The 21,979-nt window shown below is 41.7% G+C and overlaps 1 protein-coding gene across 1 annotated transcript in view; it reads left to right on the top strand.

Moving 5' to 3' along the window:
• The window catches only part of FTO (FTO alpha-ketoglutarate dependent dioxygenase), a 247,381-nt gene extending 234,979 nt beyond the window's left edge, over positions 1 to 12,402 (top strand). The window contains exon 9 of the mRNA XM_077931554.1: positions 11,503 to 12,402. Within this exon, the coding sequence (XP_077787680.1) occupies positions 11,503 to 11,647 (145 nt within the window). The 3' untranslated portion in view covers positions 11,648 to 12,402. The remainder of the gene's footprint in view (positions 1 to 11,502) is intronic.
• The last annotated feature ends 9,577 nt before the right edge of the window (positions 12,403 to 21,979 follow it).

Raw genomic sequence — 21,979 nt, 5'->3', positions numbered from 1 at the left:
TGATTAGTAGAACACATGCTTAGTATGTAGAAGATCCCAAGTTCAGTCTGGCACCTGAAGTTAAATGATCAAATAGGTGATAGGGAAAACTCATCTCTGTCTGAGACCCTAGAGCAGGGATCAGCAACCTTTTCCAGCCATGGGCCGGTCCACCGTCCCTCAGACCATGTGGTGGGCCGGACTATATTTTGAAAAAAAAAACATGAGCGAATTCCTATGCCCCACAAATAACCCAGAGATGCATTTTAAATAAAAGCACACATTCTACTCATGTAAAAACATGCTGTCCGTGGGCTGGATTGAGAAGGCCACATCCGGCCCCCAGGCCTTAGGCTGCCTACCTCTGCCCTAGAGAATCATTGCCTGGCAGAGCTGACAATACTGGGCTAATATGAATTAAGGGTCTGACTTAGTCTAAGGCAAGGCTTGAGGAATCTGTGGCCCTCCAGAAGTTATTGGATTATAGCTTTCATCATCCCTGACCATTGACTGTGCTGGCTAGGACTGATGGAAGCTGGAGTCCAACAACATCTGGAGGGCCACGGGTTCCCCATCCCAGGTCTAAAGCAACATCATACATTCCAAGAACCATCTCCTCTGCTGTGTTTTTCTTTCCACTTCTCTTCCTTCTCCTTTGTTTTCCATTATAGCCTGTGAATCAAAGGAAGGTCTCTGGACCAATGTAAATACAGCTCTAGTAAAATAACTTGGGCAAGTTCATAGCTCCCTTGCTGCTCTTGCGTCACTGCTTTTGGCTGCCGGTGGAAAAAATAGAAATCCTAACATTGTCCAGGCTATCTCCATGACCTAGAGGAAGAGAAATGTTGGTGATGATTGAAAAAACAAACAAAGCATGGGTCCTGAATGTTAGGCTCTCTCAGCCTTAACCTTATCTGTATTTCTGGAAGTAATGTCCAGGCTGATAATACAAAGAGATTGGAAACACATTTTGAAAGTGCATAAAGCCAATAATTGGGCAATGGAAACTACTCATGCCTTATACTCTGTGTATAGCATGCCTTTTGTTTCCCTATGCAATCTTAGGAGACATCAGCACAAAGGTTCGTAGGGTTAGGAGACAACAAGTCCAGCTATTTGTGTCTGCTAGAACAACTATTTCTTCTTCTGCAATGGAACCTCCTCTCCCTCTCCTATCCGACCACGCATGCCCACGGACGCATACACAAACACACATGCTCCTCAGATCTGCACTGGAGACTTGAAGGACCCTACGCTCCGGAACAGATTTAGGGGGCATGTGAGGAGAAGAGAGGGAGGGGAAGGTCCATTGCAAATCCACTAGCAAAAGCACCTAGATGGATACCACCCTGTCCCATTTTTCCATTTACCCCAATGTCTTCAAGTTTGCCTTTGGACATGCCATGCTTAATCACAATAAGTAGTCAGCCTTTACTAGGTCCAGCCAAAATGTTACAAAGTGGCGAGAAGGCTGTTCATCACAGGAACAGTTATGCAGATTTGAGTGGATTTCAGGGTGCGAGGATGTGCCTTGTCTCCTGGGATAAAGCAAAAATAATGACTGTTCCCCCATTTTTGAAAATGTAACGTCTGGCACCTAACTCATCTGTCTCCAGCCCTAACCAAACCACACAGGTCTCTTGCAAGGCAGAAGTGAAGAAAAACATGGTTGTCTTTATATTAGCAGGGCTAATTGAGATTAATTTTATCCTGGTGTACTAGGTACAAAGTCAATAGAAGACAACACAGTATAAATCCTTAATGTTGTATTCTCTCCTGATTCTTGGTGTTCCAGTTGGAGGGTGGCGGGGTAGGCATTGGTGCTAAAATTCAAAGCTCACAAAATGCCAACCAATTATAAAGTTAATACAGCAGTAGTCAGGGTTGCCATCAGCACCTGGCGTCCTTGGGCTGTTGCCAGGACCCTAGTGCCCCCAGTTGATGCTGATACTGAGCTAGCCTTTAACTGTTGCTTTCTTTAGCCTACCACTCTGAGCAGTGCCAGGCAGTAGGAACAAGCCACCCTTTTAGTTTTCCATAGTGCCCTTGACTTCCCACTCATCATGGTGGGAAATGAATTTTTAAAAATAAAATAAAAATCAGAATTAAACCTGTTTCTCAATAAGTGCTTCCATTTTTGGAGGGGGGGGATGTAATAGATCTAGATTGCATGTGGACTACATAGTAGTACCCAGTCTCCATTGATTCTAGAATAAAAGGATGTGTGTATACAACTAATGTCTATAAACTCAGTTTGTAATTGTAGGTGTGCCTCACTTCTCTTTGCCTCTTATGACATCTACATGTTTGTTTGTTTGTTTGTTTGTTTGTTTGTTTGTTTGTTTGTTTGTTTGTTTGTTTCAATGAGTTATCTCAAACTTAATTACAATAATCTCTTAAGTGGTGCACAATAAAAATAAAAATCAGTTAAAACCACAAAACCAGAATTCAGTTAAAATGCTGAATGAACCTTATACTATATAAAAACATCAACACCTCACATTGAATAGAACTGATCTGTAGAAAGGACTTTTTGACTTGGAAACAGAGACAATGTATGTACTTTTGCAACCCAAGAAAATCTTCCATAAAAACAATTAAAAAGGGGGGAGGGAATGCTGAACAAAGTCTGCTCTATTGAGTGCTCTATTGACCTGAGGTGATGCTTGCAGGCCTTCTATCAGAGCATCTAGTTGGCCACTGTGAGAACAGAAGAATAATAGTAGTAGTAATAGTAGTAGTAGTAGAATGCTACACTAGGTGGGCCTTTGGCCTGATCCAGGAGGGTTCTCTGTGTGTTCTTATATTCTCCTTATGCATTTGAGGTTGGGATCACATGCTGAGATACGTTTTATTGTATCATGCAACATGGCTGACTTACATGTGGCCCTCCAGATGTTGTTGGACTCCCAACTCCCATCAGCTCTAGCCAGCATGGACAATGGACAGGAATGATGAGAGTTGTAGTCAGACAAAAACCTGGAGAGCCCCAGGTTGGTCATCTGCGATGCAAGAGTCATACGGCTTAAGAGTGGAGAAGGATTTGCTGCACAGCCTTCTGGTCAGATACGAGAACCTTCTTGTGGGAATCCAGAACCGCGTTGCCAAAAATATATGCGTAATTCATTAAACCTTCAGAGTGGTGATACAAGAGTCTGTATATCTATGTGGAGGTGTGCACATGCATATGTATCATGATCCCCTCATGCATTCCAAATGTATTCTTTCAACTTGCATGATTGTAAAACTCTGTGAACAGAAACAGCCCGGAGGCCTGTGTAGGGTCTGCAATGTAAAGTTTGCAGTTTATATTGAACAGAAGACTTCATGTATCTGCAAATGCTGTGGTATTTAGCAATGTTGGTCAATTGGAATTCTACTACCCTCTCACCCCAGACCCCCAATAAACCAAGGTCTATCATTTGATTCATTGCTTTGTGGATCACCCAGAAAAAGAAACAGGCAGATGTGAAATGCAAGCAAGACCATGCTAGCATTCTTACATGGGAGGGATAGACATTCTGCTGCCTGGGGTGATCCCCGTCCCTGCTCCATGTACAGATTCTGACCAGACTAGCAGCTGGATCTGACTTCAATGGGACAACATCCTGCACCAGACCTGAGGGCAGCAGGAAAGCATAGGGGCCCTGAACAGGTCACCTTAAGTGACTTAGGGGAAATGGCTAGGGGCTGGCATTTGCTGCTTGAGGCAGGTGCCATACTCTCTCTAATGGTGGGGCTGGCCCTGATGAGATATATATAATATAATAATAATTTATTACTTATACCCCACCCATCTGGCCGGGCCTCCCCAACCACACTGGGTGGCTTCCAACCAAGTATTAAAAGCACAATAAAATATCAAACATGAAAAACTTCCCTAAACAGGGCTGCCTTCAGATGTCTTCTAAAAGTCAGGTAGTTGTTTATTTCCTTGACATCTGGTGGGAGGGCGTTCCACAGGGTGGGCACCATTGCCGAGTTATAAAGGAATATCCACACTCATCACCCAATGAGAGCCACAGGCCTGCATGCAATTAAAAAACCTGTGTAAGCTAGGCCTCATCAGCACGATACATTATTTAAAGCAGTATCATACAACTTTAGATAGTCATGGCTTCCCCCAATGAATCCTGGGAAGTGTAGTTTGTCAAAGGTGCTTTAGACCAGGCATGGCCAAACTTGGCCCTCCAGCTGTTTTGGGACTACAGTTCCTATCATCCCTGACCTCTGGTCCTGTTAGCTATGGATGATGGGAGTTGTAGTCCCAAAACAGCTGGAGGGCCAAGTTTGGCCATGCCTGCTTTACACCATGCTCTATAGATGGGAAGGTGGGATACAGATGCTTTAAATAAGAACATGTCCACATACATTTTTCACCTTGAATTCGTTTTCAATTTTAAACCTCATTCAGGGAGAGATCACAATCCCAAACAATAGATACTGAAGTTATACACTCACCTGAGACAGTTCAGGGGCTCCATTTTAAGTTTGTGGCAGTCTCTGAACACTGCTAGAGGTGAAGGGGGGGTAGAGTGAAATCAAGCTTATAAGCTTTGTAGTGTGTTTCTTGGTGTGCTTAGAAGAGCTTCCTGGGACAAATTGGAAAGTGGTTTTGTTTGATATCGTTGCCACATATTAACATTCATATTATAGAGAAGGAAAAGCATAAATTTAAATCAATGGCAGCACAGCAGTCCATTTCCCCCTTATGGCAGAGTCACCGTTGCAACCAATGTGTTTTGTTTTCATTGTTGCTCTGGAAGAACACTGCATCCATTCTAGTGAGTCGTGAGGAAAGTTATTTTATCCTCCTTTGAAATCGTATCTCTTTTGTCGGGCGCATTTCTGAAGTTGTTCTACAGCTTTTGTGCAATGGAGCTGTGGAATTCAACACGACCATAGCCTGCAGCTTATAACTGGGCCACCTCAGACATGATACATATAATCACCCAAGCCATTTGACCTCTATATTGTTACACACAGTCAGGTAGGAGCAAAGTGAGTTTCAGGTGACCCTATCATGTGACCAAGATCAGAGGTCACGAAGTCCTAACTGTTTAGTTGTCAAGGTAGCTCATTCATCACCACTGTTATGTAACTGACATACTGACAAATAGTCCTGGGGTATAAAATTGTTCTCTGCTACTTGAGGACCCTAAACCTTAATTGGCTGCCATAAATTTCCACATGTTAACAGTTAGTTTGAGCAGACAACTGGCTAGAGGAAAGAGGAAAGATGAAAATTAGGCATATCATTATTTGTCATATGCTTAATGCCACAATGGACAACACCTACCCCTTTCTTTCTTCCAACATATGGTATCATGTTAACTATTTTTATTGTTCAGACTCTTTGTAAACCTTAAAAATATATAACCCAAGTTTAATGTGGCTGACAAGAATAAAAGACTTGCAAACATCTCTGTTACACCGAAGGGTCAACCCCCTAATTTTTAAGGCAAATCTTCAGTTGCTTTGAATCTTCCCTATCCCTTCTTTTGATTTGTGATGATGTCCCTTGTAAAAATCTAAAGAGATATCTGAAATAGTACCCTGTCCGTTCTCTCTCTGAGAGGGGTGCAAACTATGCAAGGCCAGCTTATTAGATACAATTGCCCTGCCTAGGGATGTCATAGAATTCTGAAGAAAACAGAAACGGAAGCAGAAATTGCCGGTGTTTGCTTTCTTGTCCAATGTCTGGAATGGAAATCAATCCAGCAAATACAATCGGTATTTGCTGCTGCTGTTGCATTCAGACATTTGATGCATTCAGTCATCAAATTATATATAATTGATTATATCCCCCCCCCCCATTTGCAACAACTTTAACAGTGATTTTTTTCTATAAAAAATGTTTAGGGGTACTCTCATTTTGACTCAAATAAAATCACCACTTTATAGTTCAAATCGGGGAAAATAAATACAGTAAATGGACAAAAGTATAAAAATTCACAAAATGTTTAGGGGTGTGCGTACCCCCAGAAAAAAGCACTGCTTGGAACTATAGTTTGTTAAGGGTGCTAAAAGTTGTTATGAACTCACAGAGATACAGTTTAACAATCAATCCCTCTTCCCAAGGAACTCTGGAAATTGTAGCTGAGAATTAGGAATACAGTGGTACCTCAGGTTACATACGCTTCAGGTTACATACACTTCAGGTTACAGACTCCACTAACCCAGAAATAGTGCTTCAGGTTAAGAACTTTGCTTCAGGATAAGAACAGAAATTGGGCTCCAGCGGCGCAGCAGCAGCAGGAGGCCCCATTAGCTAAAGTGGTGCTTCAGGTTAAGAACAGTTTCAGGTTAAGAACGGACCTCCGGAACGAATTAAGTACTTAACCTGAGGTACCACTGTATGGGTTTCCCCCTCCCAGCACCCTTAAGTAACTACAATTCTAAGGATGCTTCTGGAGAAGCCATGACCATTAAAGCAGTATGATACAGCTTTGAACATACAGTGCAAGTGTAGCCTAGTTAGAAACCTCTGTTAATTCAGATGGTCTACATGGTGGGCCAAAGTGAGACAATAGCCAAAAAGCAGAGGTCTAAAAGCTTACATAAACTATTTGTTAACAGGAAGACAAAAAGATGAAGAAAAAACCCACCCTACTGCTTCTCCCCCTTACGAGCTGCAAATCTTAGCTAGGGAGAAGGGGGGGTAGGGAAGAAGGGAGAATAATGTTTTAAAATAAATGGTTAGCACATTAGTATAAAACCTATTGATTAAAAACACCAAGCATAATGTTAGTCTTTTAGTCTCTTGAGTGATGCAATCCCGAAATAAATTTATCCCTTTGACTCTTACATTAACCTTTTATTGACTGCTTGCATACCCATAATTAACACACACTTTAGCTAAAGTGGTTAATTTTAGCATTGTGACCAGTGTCTCCTAATGTAGTTGACACCCTAATCATCTAAATGTAAGTAAAGCCACAGGGGAAGGAACCAGCTGTCTCCTCCAGATTCCAAGAGAAGTCACCATTTTAGACCTGTTTCCACCCACGCAACAAAATGGTAGGATCCTGGAGTGATAAGAGTGGACTGAACCAATTTGGACTGGAGGGGAGAGGAATCCATTTCTCCCACTGTGTATATCCCTCTGGAAGAAGGAAAAACTGAGCATATTAGTGAGGAAGGTTCTAGCTGAGCCAACTACTTGTGGAGCAAGATTTTTAATTGGGTTTTGGTACAGGAAACCATTTTTAAAAACTGGTTCTTCCCCCAACCCGGACCCGCCAGTCAGTGTAGACAATACTGAGCTAAATGAACTAATGGTCTGGCTCAGTATCTGGTAACTTTCTATGTTCCTCCCCCTGATTTAGCTGCTACAGAGCAGGAGCAGTGGTTGAGCCCTTGACAATGACAACCCTAGCATTTGAGATAGACCAGCAGTGGGAAATGGCTATTGTCCTGTGGACTTCCTAGCTGTGAAAGCCTCCCAGAGTGTCTGGGGCAACCCAGTCAGATCAGTGGGGTACATTATTATTATTATTATTATTATTATTAATTATTAATTATTGAATATTTTAATGTTTGGGCGCAGTCTCATTCAATGTGACCTCTAACTGTTGGGTAGGTCAGTATATTATCCATATTTTGCAGATGTGGGAAGTTAAGGCTCAGAAATAGTGCCTTTGCCCTAAGACGACCAGGTGAATTAGGTACAGTCATACCTAGGGTTAAATATGCTTCTGGATAAATATTTTCAGGTTGCGCTCCGCAGCGACCCGGAAGTAACGGAGCACATTACTTCCGGGTTTCGCCACTGTTGCCTGTGCAGACGCTCAAAATGACATCACACGCATGCACGGAAGCGGCGGATCACGACCTGCAGACGCGCGGACGCGGGTTGCGTTCACTTCAGGATGCGAACGGGGCTCCGGAACGGATCCCGTTCGCATCCAGAGGTACCACTGTACTTCTAAGTGAATGGCCTCTACATTCCAGAAGATTGTTATAGTAATGTATAGCAAACCAGCTGAAAGTCTTCATCTAGAGCTAGGGTGAGTAACCTCTGGCCTTCCAGGTATTGTTGGACTATAACTCCCACCCATCCCAGCCAGCATGGTCAGTGGTTAGGGATGATGGGAGTTGTAGTCCAGCAACTTCTGAAAGGACAGAGATTCCTCACCCTTGACCCAGAGCACCCAGCAAATGGCACATTCATATTTTTCTAACCAAGAGAGAACACAAGGCAAGTTCCTTGTTTGAGGTTCTAATCAGCTTCAGTCTCCTCTGCGTAATAACTGAGTTCTTTCTCTGCCATTTTGTTGGAAGGGAAATATCTTCAGCAGTGGGCTCCAGAATCGCTTAGGAACCATTGAGAGCTAAACCATGTTTCCTCAACAACTGTTTTGAGGCGGCCCGCCCAACTGTTCTTCCACACGGTGCAGCTTATCAATGCAAACAGTTTAATATTTATGCTAAGAGGATTGTCAAAAGTAGCTTGTGCTCCTTTAATTCTTGTTTTAAATAAATAATGAGAACATTTGAACACATTACTCTTCTCGGAGGGCCCGAGATCGGTTAATCTTATTATTTATGAAGTGATGTGCTACATAATAGTGCTTAGTGCATGTTAACAGATGCTATTATCACAGGCCGATGTGGGGAGCTGAAGATATATAGGAACGTTACGTGTTAATACTGTCCTTGTGCTGTAATGTACGATGGATTGAGTGTGGGAGGAGGCTGGAGCCGCAATTAACTGCATACCAACATGGGTGTAAAGTTGACGTATGTTTTCTCTTGGGGATTCTCCTGCCATCAATAATTCCCAAGAGGAAGATGACCTCTTTTCTTTGGTGTGGTTTTTTTTTTCATTCTTTCCCCAGAGAGGGTCAGGGTAGGGAAGTGGCCAGAGAGTCGTGTGTGTTAATCATTGTAGCAACCACTGGAAGCATTAATCGGTTAATTGTTGAGATGAGTCGGTTATCTCCCCCCATTGCAAATGCAAAGATGTGGCAGTTGACCTATGTTTTATTTGTCACTACCCTCCTTCCCTCCCTGCAGCAAGAGAAAAAGAAGTTCTATTTGGCTTGCCTGATTCAGGCATTGCCTTTTAAGGCAGAGATACTTTATCCATATTCTCCCCATGCTGTTTTCATTGGACGTTCTTCATTTTTTAACATTTTCAGTGCTTTTCTTGAATTTTCTTAATCTCTTATGCATAAAGAAATGCCAAACCCTTACCCGTCTTTTTCCTTTTCCAAACTCACTTGCTTTTCTGAGCATTCTCCTAGGCTCCTGCTTGCTTAAATGCCTCTGGTGCCTTATGTACAATTAACGGTCAACGATATATTGTGACATTCTCATTCACTGAATGAGCTTTGCCACTTTAGTCTAGTGCGTCTTAAAGATGTATTAGAATAAAGTGGCAGAGCGTGCAAAGTTTAGCAGCCATGAGTGTGCTTCAATTAACACCTCTATTCAAAGGGAAGTGGGACTTAAATTTTCTGTACGTTTGAAATATAGAAAATTTCATAAACCTAAGATCCATCCCTGCATTGCATAGAATGGTGGAGGAGTAGGGAACCGCCTCAGCTTTGTTTATTTTATGTTCACTTATAAAACCATTTCTGTCGTGCCTTTTGTGGACGTTCTTAATTGTTTAAAATTTGAAACACGACTATTTTATCCAGGGCTCTTTTGGGAGGATGGTTGAAATAGAAATTGAATAAGAAACAAAACAGTAATAATGGGCAGCATCCAACCAAATAGTTCTGCAAGCGCTTTTGGCTGTTCAATGGAACTCCCTCTCCCCTCTCTATGTGCCTCTTGCTTTAACTCCTTAAACAACTTGGAGGCAGGTTACCAGAAGGACCACCTCTTCCCCTATGTAGCTCTACCTGGACCTCTAGATCATCTTCAGAGGCTGTAGCTCAATGGTGAAGCATCTGCCTTGCATGCTGAAGGTTCCAGGTTCAATCCCTGGGACAGACTCTTCCCTGGAGACCTGGAAAGCTACTGCCAGCTAGATGAACCAGTGGTCTGACTCAGAATACAGCAGCTTCCAATGCTCTACAGGTGCCCCCGCCGAGTGAGGTATTGGCAGATGACTCCTGGAGAAAGGGCCTTTGTAATGACGGCACTCTGGCTGTGCATTGCTTTCCCAAGAGATGCTCACCTGGCGCAAACTATGAGGTCACCAGGCAAACATCTTTTCATTTCCCCATGTTTCTTAGATCTTGTAAATTGCTGTTTAAATCTGCCATTTTCTTTTCTTTCATGGTGGGTTGTTGTATTTTAATATTTCATGTTTTAGCACCCCCTCCCCACGACAGTATTATTATTGGGCAGCATTTGAACGTGATAAATAAAATAGATGGATAAAAGACGATACTTTCACTTACAGGTATTTAGTTCCATTGGTTTCTACTGTAGCTCAGCCTATTTAACATGATGCATTGATCACTTGCTCAATTTTCTCTCAGTCATAAAATATCTTCTTGTATGTGCCAGTCACTTACGTTATATTAAATTGCTGCATAGCTACTTTTTAAAACTTAAAACCACAAATGAGCTACTAAAATAGTTCCTTTTTGTGATATTTAGTTTTCTTTTACCTTTTTGTTGTTCTTGTTGTTGTTTTGGGGTTTTGTTTTGTTTTTGGCTGATCATATTATAATAATACTCGCCTCTCTTCGGCTTTCACTCCTTTATAAACATTAGCTAATTAACCAGCATCTGGCAAATTAAAACAAACAACCCACACAAAACCCCCTGAAACCGAAAACACTGAATTGCTACAAATTTACTAATGCAAGACCAATAAGTGGCAGTCTTTATTACAAAGTAATCTTACAAGATGTGTTGGTTTACTACTCGTAAAATTTCCCTGTGCCGGACTGCAGTTTTAGCTGCTTATTATAATTAGACTTCACTACTATTGATGAGGAATCCATTTAATAAGAAACACTGTAATTCAAAGGGTTTCTCTGGGGACCTAGCAAACGCTAACCTCTTAATTTAATTTTGTTGAAGTTTTGCCCATCTATTCATCAGCAGAAATTGTTATTAACCTTCATTTGCATCTATCTTTCAACAGCAACTCTCCTCCTCGTTACTTTTCCCCAAACCTGATGGATTTGTAACTCTCAGATTTGCAAACCACATTCTGCAATATTGTTTAATCTGTGCTGTGACCTTAAATGCAGTAAATTTGGTTTAATCTCTCCCAATAATCTAGTAGTATCACAGAAACCCACACACAATGGCATAGACTGCTGACTGACTTCAAATAAGACTGGAGAGATAATGAAAAAATAATTCCCCTTTCGAAAGGTGCGCTAACTGCGTTTTCTTTGTGATGGGCTTTCTCAAATATTCCTCTAGGAAATTATTTATTTTTTAAAGAAAAACTTGCATAAAGGCAGAAAAGATCCTGTGACTTCACTGGTTAATAGTCCTTTAGTGCCCCCCCCCCTTTTCATTAATAGGCAAACATGGGAAATAATATATCCCTAAATGCATCCCCTAATTCACTTTTAATCTTATAGATTTATTTTATTTTTTTAGGTGCCATTCCCAACTTGTGGAGAATTTACCGAAGGATGAAAAGCCAGAATGCCATCCTTACTGGCTAGAAGGCGATGCCAGCATGCCGCTGCCATTCAACCTTGAAGAAATAATAGCTGAGCTACAGAGTCTTCTAGAGTGCTAGATGGAGCAATTTGATCATGAACTGAATGACGTTCTTTTGCAAAGAAACCTCTTCTGTAAGAGGCACTAGATGTCTCTGAGAACAGTGGGGTGGAGGAAGAAACAGCCCGGGGGGGGGTATTCTGGACCAAGTAATATTCTGGCTGCATAATCAGTTAAGAAGTTAACCAAAAGTGTACATCACAAGCACCAGAACATGAAAGTAAGATTATCTGTGGTTTGTTTTGAAGTTGGGTAGGCAGCCAGTGTCCTGCTGTGTTTCAGATGGGCTGTGTGAAATAAAGAGCCAATTACAAATTGTTTTAGCGCAATTCCCCCCCCCCCTTTTTTTCTGATGGTAAACAAAGGAACACTGAATTAGAGAAAAATGCTACCCAGTACCCAATGCAAACACTAAACCTGCCTTAGGCTGCAATCCTTTACACACTTAATCTGGCAAAGAGTCCTGTTACATTAAATGTGGCTTTTGCCTGAGTAGACATGCATAGGATGTGACAGAGTCTTGCAATCCTATACATGCCAACATGGAAGTATATCCCATTAAACTCAATGGGACTTATTTTTAAGGAAACTTGTCCAAGATTGTTCCATAAGAGACTAAGCCATTGGGAAGTCACTGGACTGAATTTCTGCAATATCTGCAATATGGATATGATAAATAATACTGACCTACCTCTCAGGGTTGTTGTGAGGATTATGCTAAGATAACAATGTGAATTCTTTTAAATAGAATAAAAGTGCTACCGAGATACTAAATATTAGTATGGTTGAGTCTTTTTTGTGTTTGAACATTTCAGTACAAAAAGAGTGTTTCTGGGCCACCAAAATCTTATCTGAAAAACACCCTCCCAAATCTTTTTTTGCATGTTTCATACATACATATATAGATATTCCTTCTGACTACAGGGTCAGACATTCAGGAATCATGTAACCAACCCTAGAACATCATGTTGCTATAATACCATACTGATTTGGCTATATAGAGCTATCACAAAGCCAGTTCAGAGTGAGGGCAATGCCGGGGTGATAGGCAAGGATGATTTGTTTCATGAAATGTGCCACCTCATCCTCTATTGGTCCAACCCCTATTCATATTCTTATTAGGACATTCTCAAACTTCAAATTCAGTGGGCGTATTCCTGGATTGGTCTCCTCATCCATTAAGATGTGTTGTGAAGGCTCTGTGCACCAGCTGTCCAAGGTGGGGTGGGAATCAACAAGGCCAAATGTCCATTGTGGCATCTCAAATTCCACTCTTCACTTTAAAAATTCCATGATGCTTCACAACAATATGCTTGCAGCCTCAATATAGTCAGCAAAGGATAATGGAGCATGGGCTTTGTCAGGAGTTATCAAAATATTGTTCTAGACACCAGACCTAAAGGGGGCCTGCAAGCTGAGGCTGAAGGTAAGAATTTACTTCACACTAAACTGCATATTAACTCAGAAGAAGGCCCAGCTGTGCTCAGATGTTCACAATTCCCACCCTTTTTACCTCTAGAATTTTTGAGGGTCTTTTTCAGTTGGCATCTGGGCACCTTGCAGCACCCATGTCTTTGTTGCCAAGCTAGGAAGTTTCCCTCTTTTCATATTCAGGATTTTTATACTTGCATTGCTGTAATAAAAAAGGGGCTTGTCTATATTATCTGTTAAAGGAAGGAAGGAATCACCACATCCAGTGGAAAAGGTGGCTTGCTCATCTTTGAAGAAATGACAGAAGAGACAATATTCATAGGAAGCTGCCTTATACAGGGTCAGGCCAGCTCAGTGTTGTCTACACGGACTGGCAGTAGCTCTCCAGGGTTTCAGACAGGGGACATTCCTATCCCTACTTGGAGATCCCACCGGGGATTGGACCTTGGAGCTTCTGTATACAAACCAAATGACTCCTTTAAACTACCATTTCCCATTACATCCAAACTGGGAAACTGTAGCTTAATCCCTGCTTCCTTTTTAAAAAATAATTTTTATTAATTTTACATATAATCACAATACGTAACATTATATCCTCTTACTAAATATTTTGGCTCAGCCAAGCCTAAACGACTTCTCTCCCTCCTGCCTAACAGTTTACAAAATTACATTTTTCATTTTTCAATTTCACTTCCTTTCTATTCTTGTTATATCATTACTTAAAATATTAAATTACTCCACCTGAATAAGTAACTAATTCATCTTACAAATCTTCAGATAACCCTGCTAATGATGTTAATTGCTTACAGTTGTCTTTCAAATATGATATAAATTTGTTCCAGTCTTTTTGGAATACTTGATGTCGCTGGTTCCAGATTCTTCCCGTCAGTTTCGCCAGTTCTGCAAAGTCCATCATTTTCATCTGCCACTCTTCTTTAATCCCTGCTTCCTAACCAGGAGATGAAACCTGGGGAGGAGAAGGGCAAGGAAGGTACACACAGCAACATGATTTTTTTCTCTGGCTAAAGAACCAGGGTCAGACTGGGATTGTTTTACATCCTAACTGGGCCATATGTTTCCTCTTTGGATGCAAGCCATATCATGCTACCTATTGTCTTACTCCATGGATTTTATTGACAATAGGTTTATCCAGTGCTAGGTGTACAGATGAGTTTCCCCATAGAAATTAGTGGACATGACCCACATGGGACCATTCATTTTAGTGTAAGGTTAACAGACGTCCCCATTTCCTGGGGACAGTCCCCAGATTTACAAATCAGTCCCCTGACAAAATCCATCTATTTAGTAGGAAGTTGAAAAGTGTCCCCGGATTCATTGGGAAAAAACTGGTAACTTTATTTTCATAGGCCTACTAAACAAAAAATGCTTAGCTCGTATTCTACAGTCTTCTTATCAACTTCTAAGCCCTTGAAAATGGGTAGGGTCAAAACTGAAATAATAAATTCCTTGGGGAGATAAATACATATATACCCCCCCCCCCACAATATATTTCCTTGGGCATCTGTGTGCTTGAGTGCAAAGCCAGATATATTGGTGGGTGGGTGGGTGGGTGGACTGGTTCTCCAGACTTAGATTCATTGAATCTCTGTTGTGTTTGCTTCGTTTAACTATTTAGTAAAAAAATAATAAAAAATACTAGCCGGCACTGTGTGCACAGTTATCACTGGTTAAGAAACACTGTTTTGTTTTGTTTTTAAATCACAGGGCAAGCCCAATAGAAGATGAGGGACGTTTTGCTTTGGCAAGAAAAAGAAAAACACAGTTATCCTCTGTCCTGACAAAGTGATTGCCTCGAAAGAAAATGTAACAGATTGAAAGAAACTGAAGTGGCAATGTGGAGAACAAAGCAATTGTGTTTCTTTTACTGCTGATTTGTGATTAATTTCTGTTTTAATTAAGCATTGTTAGAAGCTGTGAGATTCGCAGTGGCAAAATCCACTTGACACTCATAAAGGGTACAGGAAAACAAGGGTGTTCACATGAAAGTTGAAAGCCTTCTGTAAAGAAGAAAGGGACAAATGGGGCTGACTACTGAATGCTTTTTTTTTCCCTCTGCAGTGCTAATTTCCTTTTGCATTAGGAGCCTGGTTAGTGCATATAATAGAATTTGGCTAAAACAAGGGCTTTTTCCCCCAGCCAGAACTCACCAGAACTCAGTTCTGGCACCTCTCAGGTGGGCGCCATTATAAGAGAACAAGGGAGGCGTTCCAGCACCTTTTTTTCTAGAAAAATAGCACTGGTTAAAACACAGGGGGCTTTTCCAGCAACACTTGAGTGAGCTGCTTCCCAGGATCTCCTCGGTGGTACTTCACCAATTACAATGTAAATATTTGCAACTGAATTATTTCATACTTGCACATTCAGTTCCAAGCAAACCTCTGCTTATACAGTGGTACCTTGGGTTAAGTACTTAATTCGTTCCGGAGGTCCGTTCTTAACCAGAAACTGTTCTTAACCTGAAGCACCACTTTAGCTAATGGGGCCTCCTGCTGCTGCTGCGCCACCGGAGCATGATTTCTGTTCTCATCCTTAAGCAAAGTTCCTAACCCAAGGTACTATTTCAGGGTTAGCAGAGTCTGTAACCTGAAGCGTATGTAACCTGAAGCGTATGTAACCCGAGGTACCACTGTATAGGTTTTATGCTCTTGATTATTCTGGTTTCTTTCCTTGATGGACATTTGCTCATTTATATACTCTAGTCCTGTTGAGGCATTTGTCTGAATCCATGTGTGATAGCCCATCTACTCAGTCTTATGAAAGACATGCTTGCCACCCTGGGCAACTTTGCAGGAAGGCTGCGAGAGAATTTTAATAAATAATAATGAAAGTAGGACACACACAAGCCCAAGCCCCAATATCCCTGTGCTCACTGGCTCCACTTCAGAGCACAGGGACACCAGGAGTGGGTCTTGCATGTGTGACCCCAGGATTATACTCCACAGCTTCAGGAAATGAGTCCAGAATTTCAAGGAGGATGTGGCGTGGGAGGGGTACATCCAAAATCTCAGGAACACATTTTGATGCCACCACCTCTACGGTCCAAGGCAGTTGGGCCACCCATGTCCTTGGTGTCCCAGGACTCCGACATTTGTGTATTGTGCTTATGTGGTAGTCTCTAGCCTGTACACTCCATGGAGCTGTCCATGGTCCTGCTTAGTCCTGTACTTCTGTGGAAGCCTTCACTTGGGTTTGAAACACCATCTGACTGTCACCTCTGCTTGGAACAGAATTCCAGCAAAATCCCCTCCTCTTTGGTTCTGTTACCTCTTCCAACAGCAACTGTGCATAAGGGCTGGTGGGGATGTCTTGGGGTACATCATAGTGTGTGTCATATGAATTGTGGCCTCAATCCATTTTGGCTGCTCTTCTTTGTCTCTCTGTCTCTCCATCTCTCCTTTTAATAAGATTCATTTTGTTTTCTATTCGTGCAAAACAAATTCTAAAATTTACACAACATACATTATAGCATTTCATATACATAATTTATCTTTGAAGCATATGGTTAGCTTTTTCCAGTAGTCAATGTAAGTATTCAATATTGAACAAAATCGTTATGTTTTCCTTTCCTATAAATATATAGTTAGTTTTGACATTATAGTCCATAACTCCCCTACATTCAATTGATTGGATGATTCCAATACATATCTATGCTGCTACAATTATATATAGTATCAACCTTTGGTATGCCAAAGTTGCTATCACAATCCTTGAGGTCCAGGCAGATGAAAAAGCCTTTGGATACCCTCAAAGCCCCAAGCCTACCTCTTACTCCGGAGGAGACAGTGAGTGTTCCTTCTTCCTAAAGAAGTTTGGCAGCTTGGCTACCATTGTGCATTTGTCGCATAATCACCATGAACACCTTGCTTCACCCTTAAGTCTTTATGATCTGCACCACCTTGCTCCATGGTCTCCTTCCTTGCTTGTGGGTAGCTCAAGGGACCCAAATGGGCTTTCCTCCTGACCTCCTTTAATGTTCCTGATCCTGTAAAGGCTAAGCTTGGACAAAGGTAAGCAAAACTCGTAGCCCAAGGCCAGTTTTAGTTAGACTCAAAGCAGACCCATTGAAATTAATGGGCATGACTAGATTAGGTATATTAATTTCTATGGTTCTACTCTGAGCAGAACTTAGTTCAATACAACCCCAAATTCCTGAGGAGGTGCTCTCTCCACCCTCCAGTATGTCTCCCCCTCTGTGCACCAGCAAGGGAGACAAAAGCAACCAATGGCTTCAAGTTACAAGAAAGGAGATTCCGACTAAGCATCAGGAATAACTTTATGATAGTAAGAGCTGTTCAACCATGGAATGGACTCCCTTGGAAGGATATGGACTCTCCTTCCTTTGAGGTTTTAAAACAGGGGTTGGATGGTTATCTGTCATGGATGCCTTAGTTGAGATTCCTACATTGCAAGGAAGGGGTTGGATTAGATGACCCTTGGCCTACCTTCCCACTCTACAATTCTATGGTCCTATGATATCAGACAGCCTGCCATTGCCATGTGGTGTCATTTGCAGTCTGCTGATGTTTATATCTGGTTGAGCTGGGCCTGCCAATGCACAGAGTCCAGCACCAGCTTCAGCTTTTATCAGCCTCTCACATATGCATTCTTTGTAAAGTTATTTTTGTAAAATAAAATTTTAATATTCACTATATTTCCAATACACTTCTAACAATTTTCCAATAATAATATATATAACCACTCTCACCCTAAGGTTGCAGGGCAGGCTACAACAAATCACAATGTTTAACAACCGTTTATAACAACTTACAATTTATAATCACAGAGATAAGATGGGTTCTAAAAATACACAATAGTCCACAGTCCAAGGTCCAAAGTCCAAGGCCAAAGGTCAGGAAACGAGGTTCAGGGTCAGCCCAAGTCCAAAGTCAGGACGCAGTCCAGCATCAAGCATGAAGTAGAAACCCGTGATGGTCCAAGGAGAGGCTGCTCAACGCTGCCAGTTGAGCAGACACAGAACCTCAGCTCTGCTGCCTTCTTATACTGTGCCTGCTGATTGCAGCATCTGGGCTTGAGGAGACTCTGTGTCACTCTGTGAGTACTACCTACACCAACCTCTCCTTCCCCTTCCCCATCCTGCCCCCATGTGACCCAGTACCCGCTTCACCCTTCACCAGGATCCTCTTCCTTCTCTTCCTCCCTGCAGTCCTGCCAGTTCATGACACACACACACACACACACACACACACACACACACACACTTCCCTCCCTCCCTCCCTCCCTCCCTCCCTTCCTCCTTCCTTCCTTCCTTCCAACTTACTTGACTTTATGAGGCAGATATTTTATTCAGAATTTCTGGAGTTGTGTGCCACCTGGCCATCATTTGATGCACAAAAGCATTCTTAACACAAACCTTTCCCTACGCCTGGTGTTTGTTTATTGACTCCGCTGTGTGCGGAGGGCCAGGGTCAGGTGGAAGAGAGATGCCTCTCTTTAGCGACTTTCATTAGATTGCAAAAGGGTTCCTTGCAAAATGAAGTTCACGACTTTGCCTGCATTTACTTTTCATCATCGCTGAAAGAATTGCAGTAAAATTGGTCCCCGGCACATGTGTGTCAGGCTAAATGGATTACGGGAGATACAGATCTGTTTGCCTGTCTGCACTTGCCTTTAGACAATATTCATCAATTTTACAAAAAGCTCTCAACTAAACATGGAGCCAATACAAATGTGAACCGCTCAAGGCAATGGGGCTCTTTTCTATATATAACAACAACAAAAAGCCAAAACAAAATCAGATCTAAAGGTGATTTTACATTAGCAGAATGAAATTGTTGGCAGAAAATGAAATCCTTTTATCATCTCACTAGGCTGAAGACGGAAGTAATAATCGGACATTCTTAAAAGTTTGCCGTAGAAAGCCCCTGGTTTTGGTTGGTGCAATTCTCAGTGCACTATTCACACCCATGATCTCTTGTTGGCAGAGATTGAAATGAGGTCTTAGGTTCAGCTTGCCCATTTGGCATTCTGTTTGGGTTTGGTATTGCTGAAGGGGGGGATTGATTAAATTCACATTTAAAGGCAAACCTACCAAATTTGCTGTTTCCAAAACAATATGTGAACCAAAACACACGCTCCTTCGAAATTTGCACATCACAGGCATGGGGATCCTTTGGTCCTCCAGATGTTGCTCCCACCAGCCCAAGCAAGTATGACCAATGTCTAGGGATGTTGGGAATTGTAGTTCAGCAACATGGGGAGCACCAAAGGTTCCTCTGACCTGAAAAGTCACATTTTGGCCCTGCCAACTTTTGCCTTTGGTCCCACCCACTGCTGACATGCAACCTCTTGAAGAGGGCATGTGACCCTTGGCCTGAAATAGGTTTCCCACCCCTGTGCTAGGCATTTAGAGGACTGAGCTTACGTTCTACTAGGGATTAATTCATTCTTGACTTTCCCTCTCCATAACTGTGTTTTGCTTCTATAAGTAATTCTGGGTATGGCTCAGGCTGGATTTTGGCCTCACCACAGCATGTTATGGATCTTCAGATGCTTTATTCTCTGTCAACAATATTGATTCATTGCTTTGATTAGAGGAGAGAGAGAGAGAGAGAGAGAGAGAGAGAGAGAGAGAGAGAGAATTATTTGGTGTATAGGATTTCCGTTATCTCTTATTACACTGAATAGGGTAATGCTAATGTGCTGGATGTTTCATTTCCTACAAACTCCCCTGCTTTAAAAAACAAAACAAAACCAAGCCACAACTCATTGGTGTTTTTCATGCATATTGCCTTGATCAGTGGAACTATTTTTTAGCAGTAAGAAGAAAAGAAAAGATTTCATTTAGTTTGAATGCATTTGAAGCTTAAAATATTCCATTGCTTTAACAACCACAATGATTTGCTTTTAATATATTGGACAATTGATTTCTTTCTGCAAGCAATGGCATAACTTTGAAACTAAGTGTGTCTGATGACTTGGGCTCCAGTATTCCTTAGAAAGCTTGATTTTGCATGGTGGTATTAGTGTCTTTTCACTGTTTCTAAGGAGGTACAGATCAGCCTCTATATGGTGCTTCTTAGCTTCTGCTTTCATTTTGCCAAACACAGCAGTTGCATAAACGAAATGCCTAGCTTGGCTAAAGTCCTTGACTTATGAGTTTTTAATTAACTCTTTCATAAACATCACCATGTTTTTGACTGACTTCTTCGAGCTAGAAAGCAATGTTTGCATTTAAACCTTTATACCCCACTTTCCCATTTATTCAGCCTCAAATGTGGAACAAATCAATGCTAAAATTTGTGTACCATATTCAGTGAGCTATGAAACAGCTGAAGTGTGAATATGGAAAAGGGTTCAAGTTGAAGTAGGGGATAACTCTCAGTACACTTTAGTGAAGGCAAAACTGCAGTGAGACCAAAACTCATCAGCCATCAGATGATAGCCGCCATCTTTCCCCCCCAACAGACTCTGAGAACAATGCTATGTGATAACATAGCATCATGTATGGGAACTAATAAGTACGAAGAAGAAGAAGAAGAAGAAGAAGAAGAAGAAGAAGAAGATGTCCACTAGATAATTCTGGGAGCTGCATTTTATTTATTTACCCAGAAGCTTCGGGCAGAGTCATACTAAAACCCAATGTCATTCTCAGGGGCTGGTTGAAAGAAGTACCAAATAAGGGGCAGGTGAGTTTGGCCTCCTCCCCACCCTGAATTTCAGTCCCACACCCCTGAAAAACCTTGGCACACCACCCCCACTTCCATGTCATTCAGAGCGGTGTGTGTGTGCAAAATAAAGGAGGTCATTTTGGGCTTGCATTAACACATCTCTAACAAACTCTGGCTTATCTCTGCATTAGCATGCATTGTTCTCAAATTTCCAAGAATCACCTACTGTGTTCCAACGTACAAAATCCGAGACTTTGGTTTATTTCTGCAGCTCATTATCATTTCTATAGTTGCATCATTATATGTAGCACATGGATTTAGCAAGCCTTCATATTGCCTGCTTACAAGGATCTTACTAACATCTAGTAAATTTAATGACCTCTAATAAGAAGGGGAAATGAAATCCTGCCCAGGGAACTTAATAGAACTTGTAGCTTTTAAATGCATCTTGTCATTTTATGAGTATTTAAACCCTCAGGAAGCTGAAAGCTATGTACGGAGCCATTGCTTTGTTTAAGTTAACTACATGAAAAACAAATAGCTTATTTTTGTTTATTTTTTATTCCTTTAACCTCTAGGACTACCTGATAAAGCAATCACTCAAGAACATTAAACATTGCGTGGTTTCACTTGATAGAGGTACTGCAAGGCTCCAGCGGATTGCCATAGCGTAAATAATAATATAAAATCTAGAAAGATGTTGCAATATGACCTACTTACTTTAAAGAGCTCACCCATATCCATACCCACTAACGTATCCCTCTCCAAAGGAATTCTATTGTCCCCACCGCACCAGCAAAAAAAAGAAAAGAAGAAATACCAGTTGTAGGAAACCATAGGATGGGAGAGTGCTGTTGTGATCTGGTTCTGCCGGTGAGCTTTCCATATTGGGCATCCAGTTGGCCACTGTGAGAACAGGATGCTGGAATGTATGGACCATTGCTCTGACTCAGCAGGCTCTTGCATTCTTTTACCTCCAGTAAAGGAAGCAAAGTCAGTGAGAAGACCTAGCCGGGCAACATCACTGTTACTAAGAAGAGAGCCGTTGTCATAAATGTGCATATTACTAACCTTTATAGCTTGCCCCTCCCCATTCCAGACAATTGTAAGTTGCCAGGAATGCATAATGAAAATCAGTTCAAAGGTAAGGAGAGCCAGTGTGGTCTAGTGGTTAAGAGCGGTAGTCTCGTAATCTGGGGAACCGGGTTCGCATCTCCGCTGCTACTCCGCATGCAGCTGCTGGGTGACCTTGGGCTAGTCACACTTCTCTC

This window comes from Podarcis muralis, chromosome 7 (assembly GCF_964188315.1).
Source record: "Podarcis muralis chromosome 7, rPodMur119.hap1.1, whole genome shotgun sequence".
Classification (NCBI taxonomy): domain Eukaryota; kingdom Metazoa; phylum Chordata; class Lepidosauria; order Squamata; family Lacertidae; genus Podarcis; species Podarcis muralis.
This window is presented reverse-complemented; position numbering and strand designations above follow the sequence as displayed.